The sequence below is a fragment of the Apteryx rowi genome, unplaced genomic scaffold, assembly GCF_003343035.1.
Source record: "Apteryx rowi isolate R43461 unplaced genomic scaffold, aptRow1 scaffold_377, whole genome shotgun sequence".
Classification (NCBI taxonomy): Eukaryota; Metazoa; Chordata; class Aves; order Apterygiformes; family Apterygidae; genus Apteryx; species Apteryx rowi.
The window spans coordinates 426,369-443,374 of NW_020450274.1; the positions used below are offsets into that span (position 1 = coordinate 426,369).

Consider the following 17,006-nt stretch of genomic DNA (forward strand, 5'->3'; position numbering starts at 1 on the left):
TAGGCTCACATTGGAGCATTCACTGTCTTGCTAGCCTCTCAGTGCTTTTTAGCAGCATGGAGCTAAAACTGAAAACATTCCCAGTTCACTCTTAATATGTAGGCATAAGTTACCTTAAATAATAATAAAAAAAAAGTAGTTGGATTAATTTCTTAAGTGTTCCTTGGTTTTGTTAGAAAAGACTAAACTTTTGCATATTTTCCTGTTTTCAGACACAATCCCAAAGGACTTTCAGGAATTTCAAGCTCAGCAATTTGGTGTTGGTGATATTTAAGGAAAGGCAAACTAACATTGCTATTGCAAACAATACAACAATGTATTTTAAATTCTTATATGATTGTTGTTTCAAGAGTGCAGACCGCAGCTTTTTCTCATTGATGTAACTATGTCAAACTTTTTTTGTATAAAAATGAAAATAAAAAGGAGACAAAATAGACTGGGGCTTACTTATTTTCAAAGGTGTTCTAAACTATATGAAGATTCATGTAGTCTAAAGACACCTGCTTAAAACATTCTCAGGATCAGTTTGAAACTGCTGCTATCTTGGATTTAGTATTAAACAGGGTGGTGGGAAGAAAGGGCAATTCTGTCCGTCTGGTATGTGGCAGAAACTAAGATTTCACAAAGACAGAAAAAGAGGAGGCTGTATCCAGCATGAAGTGAGTGTTGGAAGAGATGGGAGCTGCCTGTCAAAGCAGAGTGCTTCACATATAACCTTTTCCAGGCCTACTTAGTGTCCCTGGTAAGAAAGGAAGAAGTTTTATCTCCTTTAGGGCAGTTAACTCCTTGGGATATTTAGTTACCTTTGGCAGACCTCTTCTAAGAGCTCTATTAGACCTCTCTCCCCTGCCCTGGAAAACCCTGAGTACACTATCACATCTCGTAAAAACAAAAAAAGCTGACCGCAGGGAGTTGTAGTCAGATCTCAAACACTGTATGACTTGCCATTGAAAAGCCAGATTAAAAAAACCAAACCAAATACATGGAGATAAATGCAGAATCATCCCTACAGAGAAAATAATCCTAACGTTCAAAGACTCAAAGGCAGGCTTTGACCTGTTGTCCCCACTCAGCGCTGAGCTCTCTGAACAGGTATTACAATCGTATGAAAATAAGTCACTAAGTTAAAAAAACAAAGATTGAATTAAGTGTTAGGAACATTAAGAAAGAAATGGAAAATAAAGGAAAGCCAAAAAAGCCTCATCAGTGCACTGAGAAGAGACTGTGCACTTCTAATACATCCTTTTTCAGAAGGGAGCTAGGAAAGGAAGGTAAGACAACAGCCAAGAAAAGCTGCAGAAAAGCATATTCCAGGCTATAGAACAATTCCTTTAAGAAGGGCAAAAGTAAACAGTGCTTTCACCTGGAAAGAAAAGAGGCAGAGGGATATGATTGGGGGGTGGTTAAAATCACAAGTAGCACTGACACAGTGACCAGCAACTCTTGTTTCCCAGTACAAGAATACAAGGGGAAATACTGCATTGAACCATCAGGTGACTGTATCAAAACAAGAACAGAAGGTTCCCATTCCCATTACAATAAAAATACCCTTAAGGTTTTGATGCTGTCAGAGGACTGGGCTACAGGAAGACTTTTCACCACATTTTTCATTGCAAAGGCTTCTGCAACGAGGGCAGCCCTGGGCCCAGTCCCCTCAGGGAGCCACCACCATCTCCCGGCAAGGACGCCTATGCTGGAGCACCCCACAGAGCTGCCCTGGGGCAGGCAAGCGACTGGGACCATGCTTTCTCATGACAAAGCCTCCAGTTTCAGTCCTTTCCCCTTTGCTTCACTAAACCCAACTTCCCTCAACAAGTATTCAATGGAGGACTAAAAGCCTATTTACTTGGGGGGGGGGGGGAGGAATTAACATGTTCTTGATCAAATTATGCTTAAAAGATGAGCAAAGACCCTCCTCTAGCTGTACATAGACTATAACTGCAGTATCATTCAATGATGAACTAGAACCCAGATCATAAAGCAAATTTACGTCTTCCATATCATGCATTTGCATTTCCCTGGATGCAGTCTCTTTTCCAGACAGCAATCATGCCTGAATGAAAATTCAGGCAGCCTTGGCAGGACAAAGTTACTCGTAGCATGTACGTCATGGGCCCAACACAGCTGGGGTCCATCTGGCCAGGAGCACACACTCTTGCACAGCTGGGCTGTGCAGAGCAAGCCCAGCAGGCCAGGGCCATCCCCGACTTCCCTGCCGCCTGGCCACAGCAGACCTGGTGCGTGCTGGCCAGAGCGCTGCAGCATGCATGGCCTCAGCTGGGAAACACAAAGGGGGCAAGCCAGCTGCCGAACCTCCCTAGCAGAGCGCGTTGAGGCTTGCCCTGTTCCCAGTGCTCTCCCAGCCCACAGCATGGCCAAGCTCCCCGCGATTGGCGACAGGATGCTGTAAGACAGGCTACTGGCTCTCTGGCTTTTGGGCTGCCAAAGATAATTGCACAAAGCTGTGTGTTGCAGCTAGGAGCTTCTGAGATTCCCAGCCAGAGAAGGGATTTGCTTGCTAAACTGCCAGCGCAGGAGGTAGTCAGAGCTCTGCCAGCCAGAGCAGCCTGTTGGCTTTTGTTTCAGAAGGTGATTATGGGACTATACGATTGGATGCTAGAGCTCACCACGGTATATCAACACAACAGATTTTCCTAGCTGCTGGATGGCCAGCAAATTCAAAACAGCCAACTCTCACTCCTGCAGACAGAGACTTGTCCCAAGGTCACACTTGAGGCTTGGGAAACCCTCCTGCCCGCCAAGTTTCCATCGGAGACTGCAGTCCCTGTGTGTAAGCATTCAGACAACCTCCATTTGTACCACCACCTCTTCCTGGCCCACTGTGCAACGTAGACAGAGCTCCATGTGTGGCCTTTGGCAAGTAAAGACATTACAATCCCACATCTCTAAAATAGAGCGTACAGGCCTTTCTTGCCACACACAGCCTAATGCGCTAAGCTGCCGTTAGCCCTAAGCAGCATCTGCAAGTACTTTGGTGCTCTTGGAGTCACACAGCTCATGCACACAAGGGTCAAAAGCCTCACCAAAGGTAACTCTTTCCTGAGTGCCACAAAACCCATGACAAATACACTTCAAATGCTTCTGTTCCCTAAAGCCCATCTCCAGAACTGAGCTATGAGAAAAGACCAAAGTCCTCTGGGGGTTCGTGGGAGAGGGGGCAGACAGGGTGTGCAAGCCCCCGGGAGGTGCTCAATGAAGGCCACAGGTGCTGACAGACCCTCAATGCAACGCGGGAGCTGCTGCCTCTGCCCTGCAGCCCTGTCACTGAGCTTGGCTGGGCACAACGGGGTGTGCAGAGAGGCAGCAGGCTCTCGGCTCGCTCAGACTCTACCAGCCGCTTCCCACAGCCACAAGAAGCTTGGGCCCCAACCAAGCAAGCTACTGGTGAGGCTCTGGTGAACTTGATCACATCAGCAACGAGGGTCAAAAGGCAGCTGCAGCTAGAACACGCTGAAACCCCACTTAACAGCAGCCCACACAGAGAAAGGTGGAAAGCAGGGACTAGGGCTGATAGAAATGCAGTGTTTTCTTCAGCACAGATCTAGGTTCCCAGGTCAGCAGCTGCCTACCTCACCCTTTGGACAACTGAGAAAAATCAGAGATCTGCATTTAACACAATTGCACAGGCTTCAGTGCTATACTTAGCCTGGAAAATATTTTGTTTGCACTTTCAGCAGTATCTGACACATCTCAGAAAATCAGAGTATGCAGAACAAATCCCACTGCCAAATCCGTGAGAGCCTATGATGTTCTGCAATCATGTTCTGGATGAGCATAAAACAACATGTACAGAAAAAGTCACACAACATTCCACAGGCCAACCTCTTTTTGTTAGACCACATCAAACTTTGTGAACAAGAAAGACCAAACTATTTACTTTTACCAGGTCAGTAACTCTTTAGTTCATATATTTATATACATTTAAAATTTATCTTAAAATGAGTTGATTTTACAATTTTATATATCACAACAATTCATTTCAAATGTAAGAAAAACTTTATTGGTCCATTAAACATTAAATCTATAACAATACATTCACTCAGTATACAAAAGGAAGTGTTCGTAGAAACCATTAACATGCTTTAAAAAGGCAAAGCTGTTTACCATTTTACAATTAGGTTCTCAGAATTCTGCCAAAGAAGTGTTACAGGTACTACAGACCACAACATTTGCAAAAAATGTTAAATAAACCAGCAAACCTCCATTTCACTGGGCTATAGCTTAATAAAATAAAACCACATGTACACACCAAAAAAGTTCCCTTGAGATATTAAAAACCTTAAAAAGGACTAATTAAAAACCCCTCACCATTAAGAAAAAGTATTTCAATTTTGAATAGTTTGCTATCCAGTTTTCGAACATGCCATACCAGAGACTAAACACCATGGATTTGTGGTAAGTAAAAAGCAGGCAATTGACTGTATGTTCCTTGTAAATATCTTCGCAGCTTTAACATGATAAGTTGAAAAATTAATATTCATTACTTTAAGTTTTCACAGATGTCCAACAACACCTAAGCACCTGGACATGTATCAGTAAGAGAAAAATAAAGCTAAGGTATGAGTAACATCGTTACATTTTTTCCCTATAGTTTTCCAAAATTTTTCTTGGCTTCGGACTGAGAATTCTTTGGCAAAACCACAGTCCCCCTGCTGCACCCCGCAGCTCTGACTAACAAAAGCCTTGGAAGCTTTAAGATGTTGGAGACATTTCAAAGCTGACAACTGCGACTCTAAGAAGTTTGTGCGAATGGCTTATATTCTACAGTAGTCGGAGCTATCAGAGGCTGGGAAACGGGGGAAGCCAATTTGGTTATATTTTAAATAAATTCAAACCATTTTTTTAAATAATGTATTATTAAGCAGGTGTGGAACCATTCTAAACCAGGCGTGGAAAAAGAGAGAAGTGGATTTAAGGCCTACTTGAAAACTAAAACATTTCTTCCAGCATTAGAAAGTGGTCATCATGCCAATCTTCTGACCTCAAGTCCAAAATTTCTGTTCCAAACACTGCGCTGCATATCCATATCCTCATTTTGGAACACTCAGGCATTATGCCTTTTGGATGTTGAAAAGACAGAGACGTATTAGTTCCCAAGCTACATATCCTGTTAAAAGTATAAAAAGCCAAAGCTTTTTAAGCTCTTGACCCCTGGCATTCCCTTTTACAGTCATGTGAAACACTCAGTTCAAACTAGTGTTTACAAAATTGAGCACACGGAAAGTAAAATTTCACTGCACTGATTATGTGTTTTCCTCCCACAAGAACTTGCAAAGAAGGGGACCAGGCCATTTCAGAAAACAAAAGATACAGTTTTCATAGAGAAAGAACTGATCCAAATACGAAATCATGATCCTCAACTTTGCTTCAAGACTGCAGGTCCTCCTATAAAATGGAAAGGATCACCTACAGCTGGCAAGGAAGTTTCTATCACTAAAGATAGCCCAATCGATAGGGAACAGAATGCGAGCTAAGCAGGTTTATAAGGCCTTTAAAAAACTAACCCAGGAGAAAAGGCAAATAAAATGAAGGGATATGGTCTGCAAGGAAAAGATATACAATTGCTTCTAAAGTTCAGAAGTAAAGATGACAATAAAATTGTAGCTGCAGAAAATTTTGCTCATCTATTCATACATAATCTCATGGTAGTTTGTTTCACAAACTTATTTAGGAGAAAAGCCTAAATTGTTCATAGCACAAATCATTTATAGCATGTTATAAAAGCAGACAGTGAATTATTTTGTTACCAATCAGTTCAGAGATCCCCATGACATTGCGGGCTGCTAGCTAAAGTTAAAGCAGTGATATCCTGAGTTTCCAAATTCTCCTGATGCATTGGTCAGAAATAGAGAATTGTTAGAAAGCAGCTATTTTGCAAGTGGGATGGCTGCCTTAACAGCAACGTTCTAGCACAGAAATGTCTGCACTAGTGGCTGGTGAAGCAGTTATACGTGCATAGCTTATAATCTCAAAGCTCTTCAAGATTTGTAAAGGTGCTAAAACATAAAATAAATAAATAAATAGACATGCAGTGTTCATGATTCTGCGAGGGATAAGCCCTCTTTCCAGACTATGTATATATTAGCAACACTGAATTACCCGTTTCAGAAGAAAGTGGCCCATCCAGCAAGGATTTATTGAATTAGCTGGGTAAGTATGAACTTTTCAAACCTCATGGAAACTCTTCAAGTTCAAAGTTAAAAGTATCACATAAGCATGATTCTGATTTGCAATCACAGTGCAGTTCCTTAGCTAGCATCCACCTGCAAGGGCAGCCTGCACACTTTGAGGAACCAGGTGGTAAACAGCAGACAAGCAGATCCATTTGTTTTCCATGTGTTCTTCATAAGATTTCATGGTCTCATTTGTTACTTCAGGAGTTTGGGTTTGGAGGCTTGCTCTCCGAGTCTGTCCCCTTGGTTTTACCCCAGAAAAGAACCAATAACAATTTGGGGTCTCAGTTGCCTTGTGAGAAAAAGTAAAATTGCTCCAGTCTCAGGCAGAAGTGCAACAGCAGGCTTCCAAATAACTTTTCCTCCAACAGGGAATTTGAAAAAGTAGGACAACACCAATAAAATAATTCCATCCTCCTGGCAGAACTAACTTCTGCCAACACCCTCTGTTCCTCCAAGAGACAATTAAACTATAACATTAGTTCAAATTCAAGTTAATCTAGAGGAAATGAGGACATGCTCTCTAGTCTTCCCGTCTTTAAAACTGACAGCTTTCTCTCTTCACACAGCTCAAAAATACTAGGGCACAGAAACACTGCACAGCCTGTTTCTGTTCAGGAACAAATCCGAAGAACAGCCGTGGTACAAAGCATGTGTCCGTGCAGAGACGCTGCACAGCAAACCACGTCAAGCAGGGCAGTTACCTGCACTTGAAGGTGTGGAGAAAGTTCTGCTTACGGTTTAAATGTAAGTGTAAGCAACAACCACTCTCATTTATTTACTAAAACATCAGACTATCTGTGAGTTTTCCCAGTTCATCTTCCCTTGCACAGTCATATTCCAAATCAGGCTCCCCCCCAGGAGTTTGTCAAGCATAGATGATGTGGTCTTCCACGCGCACAGCGAGTATGACTGCATCGTGTGCACTCCAGGTGTAATGCACAAGGCACTACCACCCAGGCACAGGCTCAGTTCGGGTTTTACAGTTCCAGTGCCACCTGAATTACTAGCTCAGAGAGCAGCATGTATGAAGGCACTTAAAAAAAAAAAATTAAAAAGCCCATTTGTGCGAACTGTTCACAATCTATGAACTGGACATTTGAATCTTAAAAATCCTAGTCTAGGATTTTATGAAGCAGTTGCATGTGGGAAGTTCACAGTACAGGTTTTACAACTAATGCTAAGTCTGTAATATTTGCCTGCCCTGCAGGAAGCCATTCCTCGCTAAGGAAATAGAGGCTTTGCACACTGAGGCGCCCAACAACTACAGTTTCCTCAGAAAGGCCTCAGATCCACAGCTGGATCTGGGGCCTCTGTGTGGACAGGTCCAACTAAAAGTTATTTTTGGAGTCTTCTCCCACAATACTAGCTGAGAAGCAGACAAAGCGGATGAGTCCCACACCACCCCATTTCCATCCTAGGTATACCTGCAGACCTTGATATTTAAGGTCAAGAGCGGGTGGACCGGAAGGATGAAAAAGTAACTCAGCGAGGCAAGTGCTGTGTAAGAACAGACTCATGCCTCACTCTGGAGTTTCCCCTTATGACCCTATTTCCTCCATAAAAAAGCTATTTCCCTAAATACAAACTATAAAAAATGAGCACAAGGAGGTGTACGATGACTTTATGTAGGCTGGTAATGCCTACACAAAGTAACCATTTTTGTAAACAGATAAAAACACCCATTGACCAGGATATGTACTAAGATCATCCACATTTGTGACCAAGACGCCTGTTATCAGACACAGAGAATGGTTACACCATTTCCTGCCCCTACAGCTTAAGATATTGCATGCCCTTCTTCTGTAGGGCTCCTTGCCCACAGATCGTTCTGTTATAAAAAACATTTTTAATTTTAATAAAATATGCTTGGTTTCTTATACTACAAGATATTTGTGACTAGAAGGCAACTCCTGCAAGCCTCTGTACATAAGGGAACAGCATTTACCTGGGGAGGGGGTGAGAGTCTGGACTATCTCAGTTGCAGTTCTAACACTGAATCAAGATTGTTTGTCAGAATAACTGCTACAAGTTAGGTGAGACAACTGTTAGTCTTCATTGCACAGTCCATAAGCTCTTATCTCAGAGATGGGACAGATAAACACTTCTAGTTTGTTAATGCATTAAAAAAGGCCCTTCTCCTGGAAAAAGATCTGTGTGGCTGGACTCCAAATGCAGTCAGAGACATAGAGACGGGCCCTCATGCCAGCAGAGCTCTTGGCAAGATTAGAACCTCCTAGCAGAAGCAAAAAACAAAAAAAAAGAAAAAAAAGAGATAAAAGGCTGCCTCTATCTCCAAAGCTATTTGTTGCTTTCATAACTCAACTACTTTCTTCCCCTAGAAAAAAACAGGCAGAAGAGGAGCAAGAGTTTCACCTCTGGGCAGACCTTCCCCCCAGTTTTCCTCATCAGATTACGTGATAGGGGAATTTTGAGGGTTGGTGTGCTCCTGATCACTGGGGTAGATACTGTAAATTTACAGGACCGCAGATCTGTGGGTTTTGCTTGAGGTGAGAGTGCATGGAGTTGGGAAGATCGCACCTCTAGCGAGCTTTCTGCAGGGCAGGACCCCCAAGATTCCAGAGCAAAAAGGCAGCTAGAAATGTTAAAGACAGCAACAGCACAATTGGTATCTAGTATGTTAAGGTTATTCCCCAGGTATGCATTAGCATTAGCTATCAATTACTGCAACAGAACAAATATGACATGCAAATATTTTGGCCATCTCATCGGCCTCTGTGTTGTGCTTTTCTCTATTTTGTAGAAAGCATTGGGTGAAGATTTAAGGCTCAACTGTATTTAAGAAAAGAAATGCTACATAAGTTGATTTATATCCTGAATATTTTGTGTTTTATATTTATAGACAGAGAAAGAGAGAGAGAAAAAACTCTGAAACTAACGTAAGTCATAAGTTTATCCCACAGGGATGTGGATATATAAAGTGGATTCAACCTTATTCAGCATTTAAAACGTCTGAGGTGTTGTTCTGCCAGGAACTCATCTATTTAGAGCAAATAAAAGTGACATGGTGGGGTTTAATATTGTGAAGTCAGCCATTTTTACTAAGTCAGCTGCTGCCACATTTGTGTTTTCTGGTTTTATTTTCTTGACTGCTTATCCCACTGCTTGGCACATAAGTTCTCCAAAAGAAGTTTAGTCTCTATTAATGGATTGGTTGGCTAACTCCCATTCCCATAGCAAAACTCGATTAATATCAACAGAGAAGTATAAAAATATAAAGTTAGAAAGATCATTTTCCAACCAATACACAGGCAGAAGAGGAAGACAACACACTGAAGTCCTTTTTCTGACTACCACTGCATTTTAAATATTATAAAACTGGTAATGAAAACAGAACTGAAGAGCCTGGGAAATCTTTAGATACAAGTTGAAACGGCAGGTTACAATAGTAACTGAGCACTTCACTTTTAAAGTTATCAGTAACTGGCAACATTCCTGTAATTAGCATTCCTGCAACAGCAAACATTCTGAATGAAGAATGTACCGTATCTCATATCCCTGTACAGAACACAGTTTGCAGTTAAATGATCTGGCAAAGCAAAACTGGTCAAAATTAAGAGTTTAAGAACTTCTGTGTGCAAAACACCCCTTCTGTTAATAATTGGACCAGTTTGGAATTATATAAAATATTCAGGTGCCTTTTAAAGTTATAATAGCATAAATATTCTGTTATCATTGGTACATTCCTTTCTCATACTAGGTTTGCAATAACTTAATATATTTAATATTTAGTTAAACAATTTTTAGTAGATGCTTTGGCAGTCAAATTCTTACATATTCTCTATTTCTATAAAAGTATTTAGTGCATTTTTGGAGAAAAAAAATCTGGAGACTACTTAGAAGAATTATATGCTGTACAAAACAGCAGTCCAAACCATCACTGCAATTGCTGTAAAAGACATAGTTAATAAAAGAGTATAAAAAGGAATGCATATTTGCTAGAAGATACCCAACATTCACAGGAAGGAAGAATATACATTTCCACCATTGTTTTTTTCTTTTCTTGCCAATGAAATTGGAGAAAGATTGTCAGTTATTCTAAAAGCATTTCACTTATTCCAGTTTATGTAACAATCATGTTTCCTATGCTCTACACATCAGTGTTACAAAAATCTTTGCACAGATACGTTCCCTGGGACACCATTTTTTCACGACAATTAGAAAAGGTTAAAAAAGTCTTCAACTATTAGTTTTGTCTGACTAAAAAGTTACTAACTAGTACATAATGAAAATTGGGCAGTAGGTATTTCCTCATTATAAAGTGACTGCTGTACTTTATTTGTAACAGAAAAAGGGGGTGGGGGTGGGGAGGGACCTTCTGAGTCTTCATACTGAGAACTGTCTCGTTGGGCAACAGAGCGGAGCAATTAGAGTCCATAAATACAGAAAGACACAAACCCAACAGGAGACCATCTTAATCCAGAAGATGGACCAGGTTCCAGTGAAGAATTTTTCAATCTGAGCACTTTCATAACTGTTAAAGAAAGAAAGAAAGAAAAAAGAAAGCAATAAACTCACTATGCACAGCTATTCACATCTCAGACTGAAGTACCCTCTGCTTTTCTGAGTGGGTCACAGACTTCAAGTAACTTAACTCAGACCTGAAGCAGGGGAGAGCAGTTCTCTGCAAACAAAACCTTGCTCGGGAATCCCCCAGGAGAGACTTGGGTCCTTTCTTCCAGCTTCCTACTTTAGCAGACGAGACACTCATCTAATGGTAGGAATTCCCATTCATATCTCCCCTCTCTTAATGCACAAAGACTTTCATTTCTCAGCTTTAAAGAAATACACTTACTGGAACCAATGAGTTACTGTCATCATCACATAGAGTGAAGCCAAGAAGAAAACAAAGTGGAAGTAGGCGTAACTGTACACTGTGCCTTTCTTTTCATCATAAATCACAGTCTGGCCTCCCCTTTCTTCAGTGTGCTCTTCAGCATCAGCTGTAAGAGATGGGAAACAAGAAAGCTTTTGCAAACGTAATGAGAACTGAAAACAGCAGCTGGTTTCATGAAGCATAGATTAGATATAAGCAAAAAGTCTTTGGAGTGACTTAGCAAAGTCTGGTACAGAGCAACACTTGAACATTTTCTTGCCCTTAGGGCATGGGCCTAAGCCTTTATTAAAATAAAGAGACTGCCACTGAAATACTGCCCTATATCAAGTTCCTGGTCTACCAGCTGTTTTTTGAACATTTGGAGCATTTAAAATAGTCTATCTATAGGATATTCTTCTGGCAAGTCCAAATGGATATCCCTGATTGTAACAGGTCTGCAAAAATGGCATCCCCTTCCTTAACTTAGGCACGGGGAGCAGGGACTGAAGGAGCCACAGAGCAGCTGAGCCCACAAATCTGGCAGTCACACCTACATGCATGCAAAGAGCAGAGATTCCTCTTTGTATGTTATGCTAAAGAGCCCTCCTTTAAGAAATTATTAACTAGCCTGCTGTTTTAAGATGGTATTATCACATCTCTTGTTTCCCTTCCTCCTCTAATGTTTTGCCTGAGTATATCAGCTGCTTCAGTTTGATACGCTACAGAATTAGGATACAGGAATCTCTCCATGTGCAGCTGTGTCTTTATTTTCTTTGGTTTGCTCTGAAGCCACAAGTTAGGTAAATTGTGCAGTGAATAGGTAATTACCATCTCCGTCGGGCATACAGCAAAAGCAGCAACGAGCTACCTGTGAAAGAGACAACAGCAAGTGTAAGAGGCTGCCTGACAACCAAGAAACAGAACAGCTGAGGAAGGTCTGCTGTGTCTAAACTACAGAGTTTCCAAGCAAAACTCAAATTAGGATTAGCCAAGTAGTTCACAACAGCATTTTCTCAGCTTTGGTAGAACCTACTCAGTAAGCTTTGGTGCAAATTAACCACGCTTTAAGAATGACTATCGAGACATTTTACATAATTCAAGATCAAGCACTGGTAGTAGTAATACAGTGCAAGTAAATTATGATAAATGGGTTGAAAAGTTACAATAAAATGGCTGCATATTTATACTTCAGAGTGGACTTACCTCCTTAAACTTGCATCTAGGTGCTTTTTAAATAAAAATTTCCCTACTGAAATGAGGATGCAAGGAACTTTCAATATCCTGCTGCATGGGATGGAAATCAATTGCACAATCATAAGTCTGCAATGTAGCCATCTGTACCGAAATGGAGCCAGAATGAGTACAAATAAAAGATTGTTGTTACCTCTTCATTAAATGAGGATCTTTTTTAACTGATGGAAAAAAAGAAAGATGAAATTGTTCACTGATGGGTCCGACACTTCCTGTGTTGAGTGGTAATGTAAATGGGGAAAAAGGTGCTGACAGTACAATAAATATGTAACTAAGTGCATTTTCTGCACTAGACCACAGTACAGTGGTCAGCACTTTCTGTACCGCATCACCAACATTACTTGCTCTGATAGAATTCTACTTTGAGGTTTATTTTTGTTGTGGCCTGATAATGTATCAAAAAAAATGAAAATGTGTAACAGGCTTTTAAGATTCAATTTCCAACAGAATTATCAAACACAGTTTTTCTTGTGCATACCTATGACTACATGTATTCACTGGGTTCATAAATTAATGAAAAGACAAAAAAAAAATTCTAAGAGATTGGTTGACAGTTAAAAAAAAAATCTTATTTCATGTTTCAATAGATTAACAGGTTCTTTCTACTGTTATGCTGACTGTAGTGTTAGGTTTAGTTTCCCTTCGGCTGTATCAGGTTTCTGAAGCAAGTGCTAGGTTCCCCCAAGTAATTCTTAAACTTAGCTGCATTTATCAGAAATTAAGTCATTGTACATACAGTGATGCAATTAGCAACACTGGCACATATACAACTAGCCGCTCATAACAGCTAACTGTCTTCAGCTTGGACACTGAGCCCTTCTGTATAATACAAGCAACTGCAGAATTATGTTTACATTTCTGGTGCGAAGACAAAGGCCCTTTATCACAGAGAAGACAATCAGAATGCAATTAGTTGCTCTTTGCCAGTCATTTCTTTATATTTACATTCAACAGCTCTTGTACTGCTCTTTAAAACCAAATGGTCCAGAAATAATCCTCTCAGCAAGTGCTGCAGTGCAAGAGCTCGACCTTCTGTGCAAACCGGCCACATCCGCCAACTACTCTGTATGCAGTGGGTATAGAGCGGATGTTAACCCCAAAGCTATAGACCATGCATTTTCTTAGCAGTAAAGACTCCTCAGCTGCAACCCCCAGCTGTGCCAGCACATTGAGCAGTGGCGATCCAGGAAACTCAGTCAGGGAACTGAGGTGGGTTTTAATATTGTTCAGGCTACAGTTTCACACACTTTTTGGTATCACTGGCTACACCCCAACCCTGCACCCTTGCTCTTCACTTCACTGTGCCCTTGAACGAGAGTTCATGCAGCTTAACACCGAAAGGGGAAAATGGATGCATGTGAAGAGCAGCTATTTTCTCTCCAATTCTCCCCCCGCCTGCTTCACCTCAGCGCAAGGTGGGAAGAGCTGACACTGCGTGACCACAGCAGTTGGTGCAACAGTGAGGCAGAGCCTGGCGCCTGAGCAATACACAGGCAGGCAGCGTACTCGGAGAGCAAGCTTAATGCTCTTGGTGCGTGCTAAACTAGGTGCTATCTAAACTAGGTTTGCTTCCTCCCTTCCAACTGCTACAAACACCCACTGCTTTGTTAGATACTTTTGCATTTTTGGATGCTTGCAAGTACTTTGAACTTTGATTAAAGCCTGAAAAAATAAAAATTGAAGATGAAAATGAAAAGAAAAGTGAGCTAGAGATGTAGATGCATTCTCCAGACAGAATAGATACATTCAAAGTGTGACACTATCAAGCCTATGTATGCAATAACTTCTACACAGCAAAAACAGGCTTGTTTCCCAGCATTTTGGGGTTTTCTGAGGATAAGTAGGCCAAAGAAACAAGCAGGTAGAATGCAGGCATATGTATTGAAGAAAATAGGGACAGGAAAAATAATCTGAGGTGAAATTGCAGGTGAAAAGAAAGGTGATAACTATGTGTGGAAATAAGAGATAAAAACCTGTGATCAAAAGCACTAATACTGCTGTTAAATACTGACAATCATGATTGAAAATGTTCAAATAAAAATGCCCCACACTTCTTTATCTACATAGTTTCTTAGCGCCCAGCAGACCTTTCTCTTAAATGAGAGAAAGAATGGGAAGATTATTTCAGTTCATAAAGGCACCTCCAAGGGACTAGCAACAGCTGCAGATGGGCCAGTGTGGACTCAACAAGTATTCTGGAATTCCATACCCAGAGGCAAACAGCATGCATGCTGCGAACAAGCTTTTGCTTCTACCTGATTACAGTTCAGTTAGTCATAAAAACAACAGGAGGAAAATAACACAAGGAAGTCTGCACAGAAATCTTGTGGGAGGAAGCAAGAACTCACTTCAGTTTCAGGTGTTGCATATATTCCCCTCAACGCTTCAGAGCTGGCACGTGTTGTTGAAGTCAAACTAGGAGCAAAAGAAGACAGTGTCAAAACCCGCAGCGTAACAATAAGCCTAGAAGGGTGATTTTTCACTACCACAGGAAACACAGCAGTCTACTCTCGCTTTTAAGCTAAGCAATTGCCCAGATATAGCATCAAATGCTAAAAGCATGTGAAAAGTTTGTTCTGCACAAGTAGAAACCAGTCTGACAGACAGCCACTGGCTGACTCACACACAATCACACACTGAAAAGTAGGTCACTCCTGAAGGTGGTGAATTTTTTATCACCAGCAAACGCCAGGGACAACAGCGAAGCATTCCAGTCTGCATTTCAGAACAGATCTCCTCTGTTGTATGCAACTGATACGTTCATATTAACTGCACAGCTACCACTTTGGCTCAGCACTTAATAAAATGTTTCAGTGAAGGCTTTGCCAGTGAAGTAACAGGTCACTGACAGCAGTCTGTTTTCAGGAGTGAATTACCAACCAGTACTGTCAGTACTGTCAGTATTTCAGTTGTTGGAAATCACTTGCTTGTACAACTGTAGCTGTCTGGGGAGAATCCTTTCTAGTTTCTTCAGATTACAAGCTTTTACATTTTGTGTAAAACATCTAATCATTCTGAAATTAAGTAGCAATATGAATGTTCCAGCTCAATTCTGTTCTATTTCTAGCCATTACTTTGTTTGCATCAGGCTTACTATAAGCCTTCATTAGTTTGACCATGACATTCCACTTACAGTGAAGTAACTGCAAACCCCAGACTTACCAAGAATATAAAATGCAGCAAAACAGAATGGTAGTACCCAGGCCAGTAACGAGGTTTTCATCTCTGTGCAGCCCTTGGCTAAATTCAGGTACACAGATTGTGATGTTCTGATTCTTTTCATCCAGGACTTCACAAAAACAAAAAAAAACCCAAAAAACAAAAATGTTACTGAAGCTCACTTCATTGTATTTCAAAGGAGTTTACAGACTGAAAGTTTTCAGCAAAATAATTTTATTAGTTCAGACATTAGGTAAGGTCATTTCAGTCATTTCCTTCTTTCTTTTAGAAAGATCAAACAGAATAAATTCTGTAAACCTGCCCTGGCAGATTCTGTGTTTCAGGCAGGACAAAAATGCAAGTTAGTAGGACAATGAAAGTTTTTTGCTTGTCAGAGCAGATGAACACGTGGAAAAAGATTGTCTGGTGAACTAAGTAATAAGTTGTTGAAAATTCCCCAGCACTTCACCCCAAGACTAGAAGGTCACATAACACTGAGATAGGATGGACTTCAGACCATAAGTCTTTAAATCGTTCAGCAGGGGTCCTTGAGGACAGCTACAAAATTCATACTCAGTGAAAAAACGCAGCATGTGGCTGCTCTGTTCTTAGACTGATACACAGAAGACCAAATAGAGAGAGAGGCACTGGTTACAGTCAAGATTTTATTTTAATATCTAAGCAAATACTGCTTTTAGGTTCCTGAAAAGAAACCAGTTTAGTCCTTGACATTCAAAAATGCATCCAGCCTTTTGGTGTCTGCTTTGGGTCAAAGCAGAGCAAAATAGTAGCCTCCAGCCCCACTCCCAAAGCAGGTGATTACTGCTGCACCTTTTCTCAATCAAGAGCTTTTTGAACCCATGCTGTTTAAGAAAAATTGTGTCCCCATCTCCTCCTTCCTTCCAGCAGCCACACTGTAACTCCACTGCAGCAGCACAACTTTGTGTAAGGCCAGAGGGCAAAATGCAACGACTACACTCAGGTTAAAGATAAACCTGAAGTCAGGCCCCTGACCTTGCTGCCTGCAGGGCTGCATAAACAGCTTTATCAGCACAAGATAGGGATAGTGTGCAGATGGGTGTAAACGAAGGGAAGGCAAGACTTGCTTTGTCTAGAGAAATGTGGAGTCTCCCACTTGGGTCTATCAGGCGCACACTGGCAGCAAGGGAGGACATGGCCTGGCACGCCTTCCAGCTACGTCTAGCACCAAAAAGCAAAGGCACGGTGTGATAAGCACATATTAAACAGAAATTCTTTTGTTTGCCTGTGTGATAAGCACATATTAAACAGAAATTCTTTTGTTTGCCTATGCCTTTTAAAAGCATTTTGCAACAGTGCTTTTCGGATGTTGCAGATAAATACTTGCAAACGGCATTCTCTGTGCAGCCCGCCCAGTCTGCGAGATGGCTGATTTGAAGGTGCCTGCTTGAAGAATAAGCCAACAGGTGTGTGGTAAATCTGAACTGCAGGACATGGGAACACCTTAGCAAGTGCCAGTTCCCCATACATTCTCTAGCATATCAGCGTATGTCACTGTAAAAGCTGCACAGGCCAGTATGAGGGTC

The 17,006-nt window shown here is 41.2% G+C and overlaps 2 protein-coding genes across 2 annotated transcripts in view; one reads left to right on the forward strand and one right to left on the reverse strand.

Moving 5' to 3' along the window:
* Positions 1-432, forward strand: part of THBS4 (thrombospondin 4) — a 36,277-nt gene extending 35,845 nt beyond the window's left edge. The window contains exon 22 of the mRNA XM_026073735.1: positions 213-432. Coding sequence (XP_025929520.1) covers positions 213-274 — 62 coding nt within the window. The 3' untranslated portion in view covers positions 275-432. The remainder of the gene's footprint in view (positions 1-212) is intronic.
* Positions 433-3,961: 3,529 nt separating this feature from the next.
* SERINC5 (serine incorporator 5) overlaps positions 3,962-17,006 on the reverse strand; it is a 51,779-nt gene continuing 38,734 nt past the window's right edge. Inside the window, exons 10-14 of the mRNA XM_026073736.1 lie at positions 15,445-15,571; positions 14,631-14,697; positions 11,860-11,899; positions 11,011-11,158; positions 3,962-10,689 (exon numbers count right to left, since the gene is read on the reverse strand). Of these exons, the coding sequence (XP_025929521.1) occupies positions 10,542-10,689; positions 11,011-11,158; positions 11,860-11,899; positions 14,631-14,697; positions 15,445-15,571 (530 nt within the window). The 3' untranslated portion in view covers positions 3,962-10,541. The remainder of the gene's footprint in view (positions 10,690-11,010; positions 11,159-11,859; positions 11,900-14,630; positions 14,698-15,444; positions 15,572-17,006) is intronic.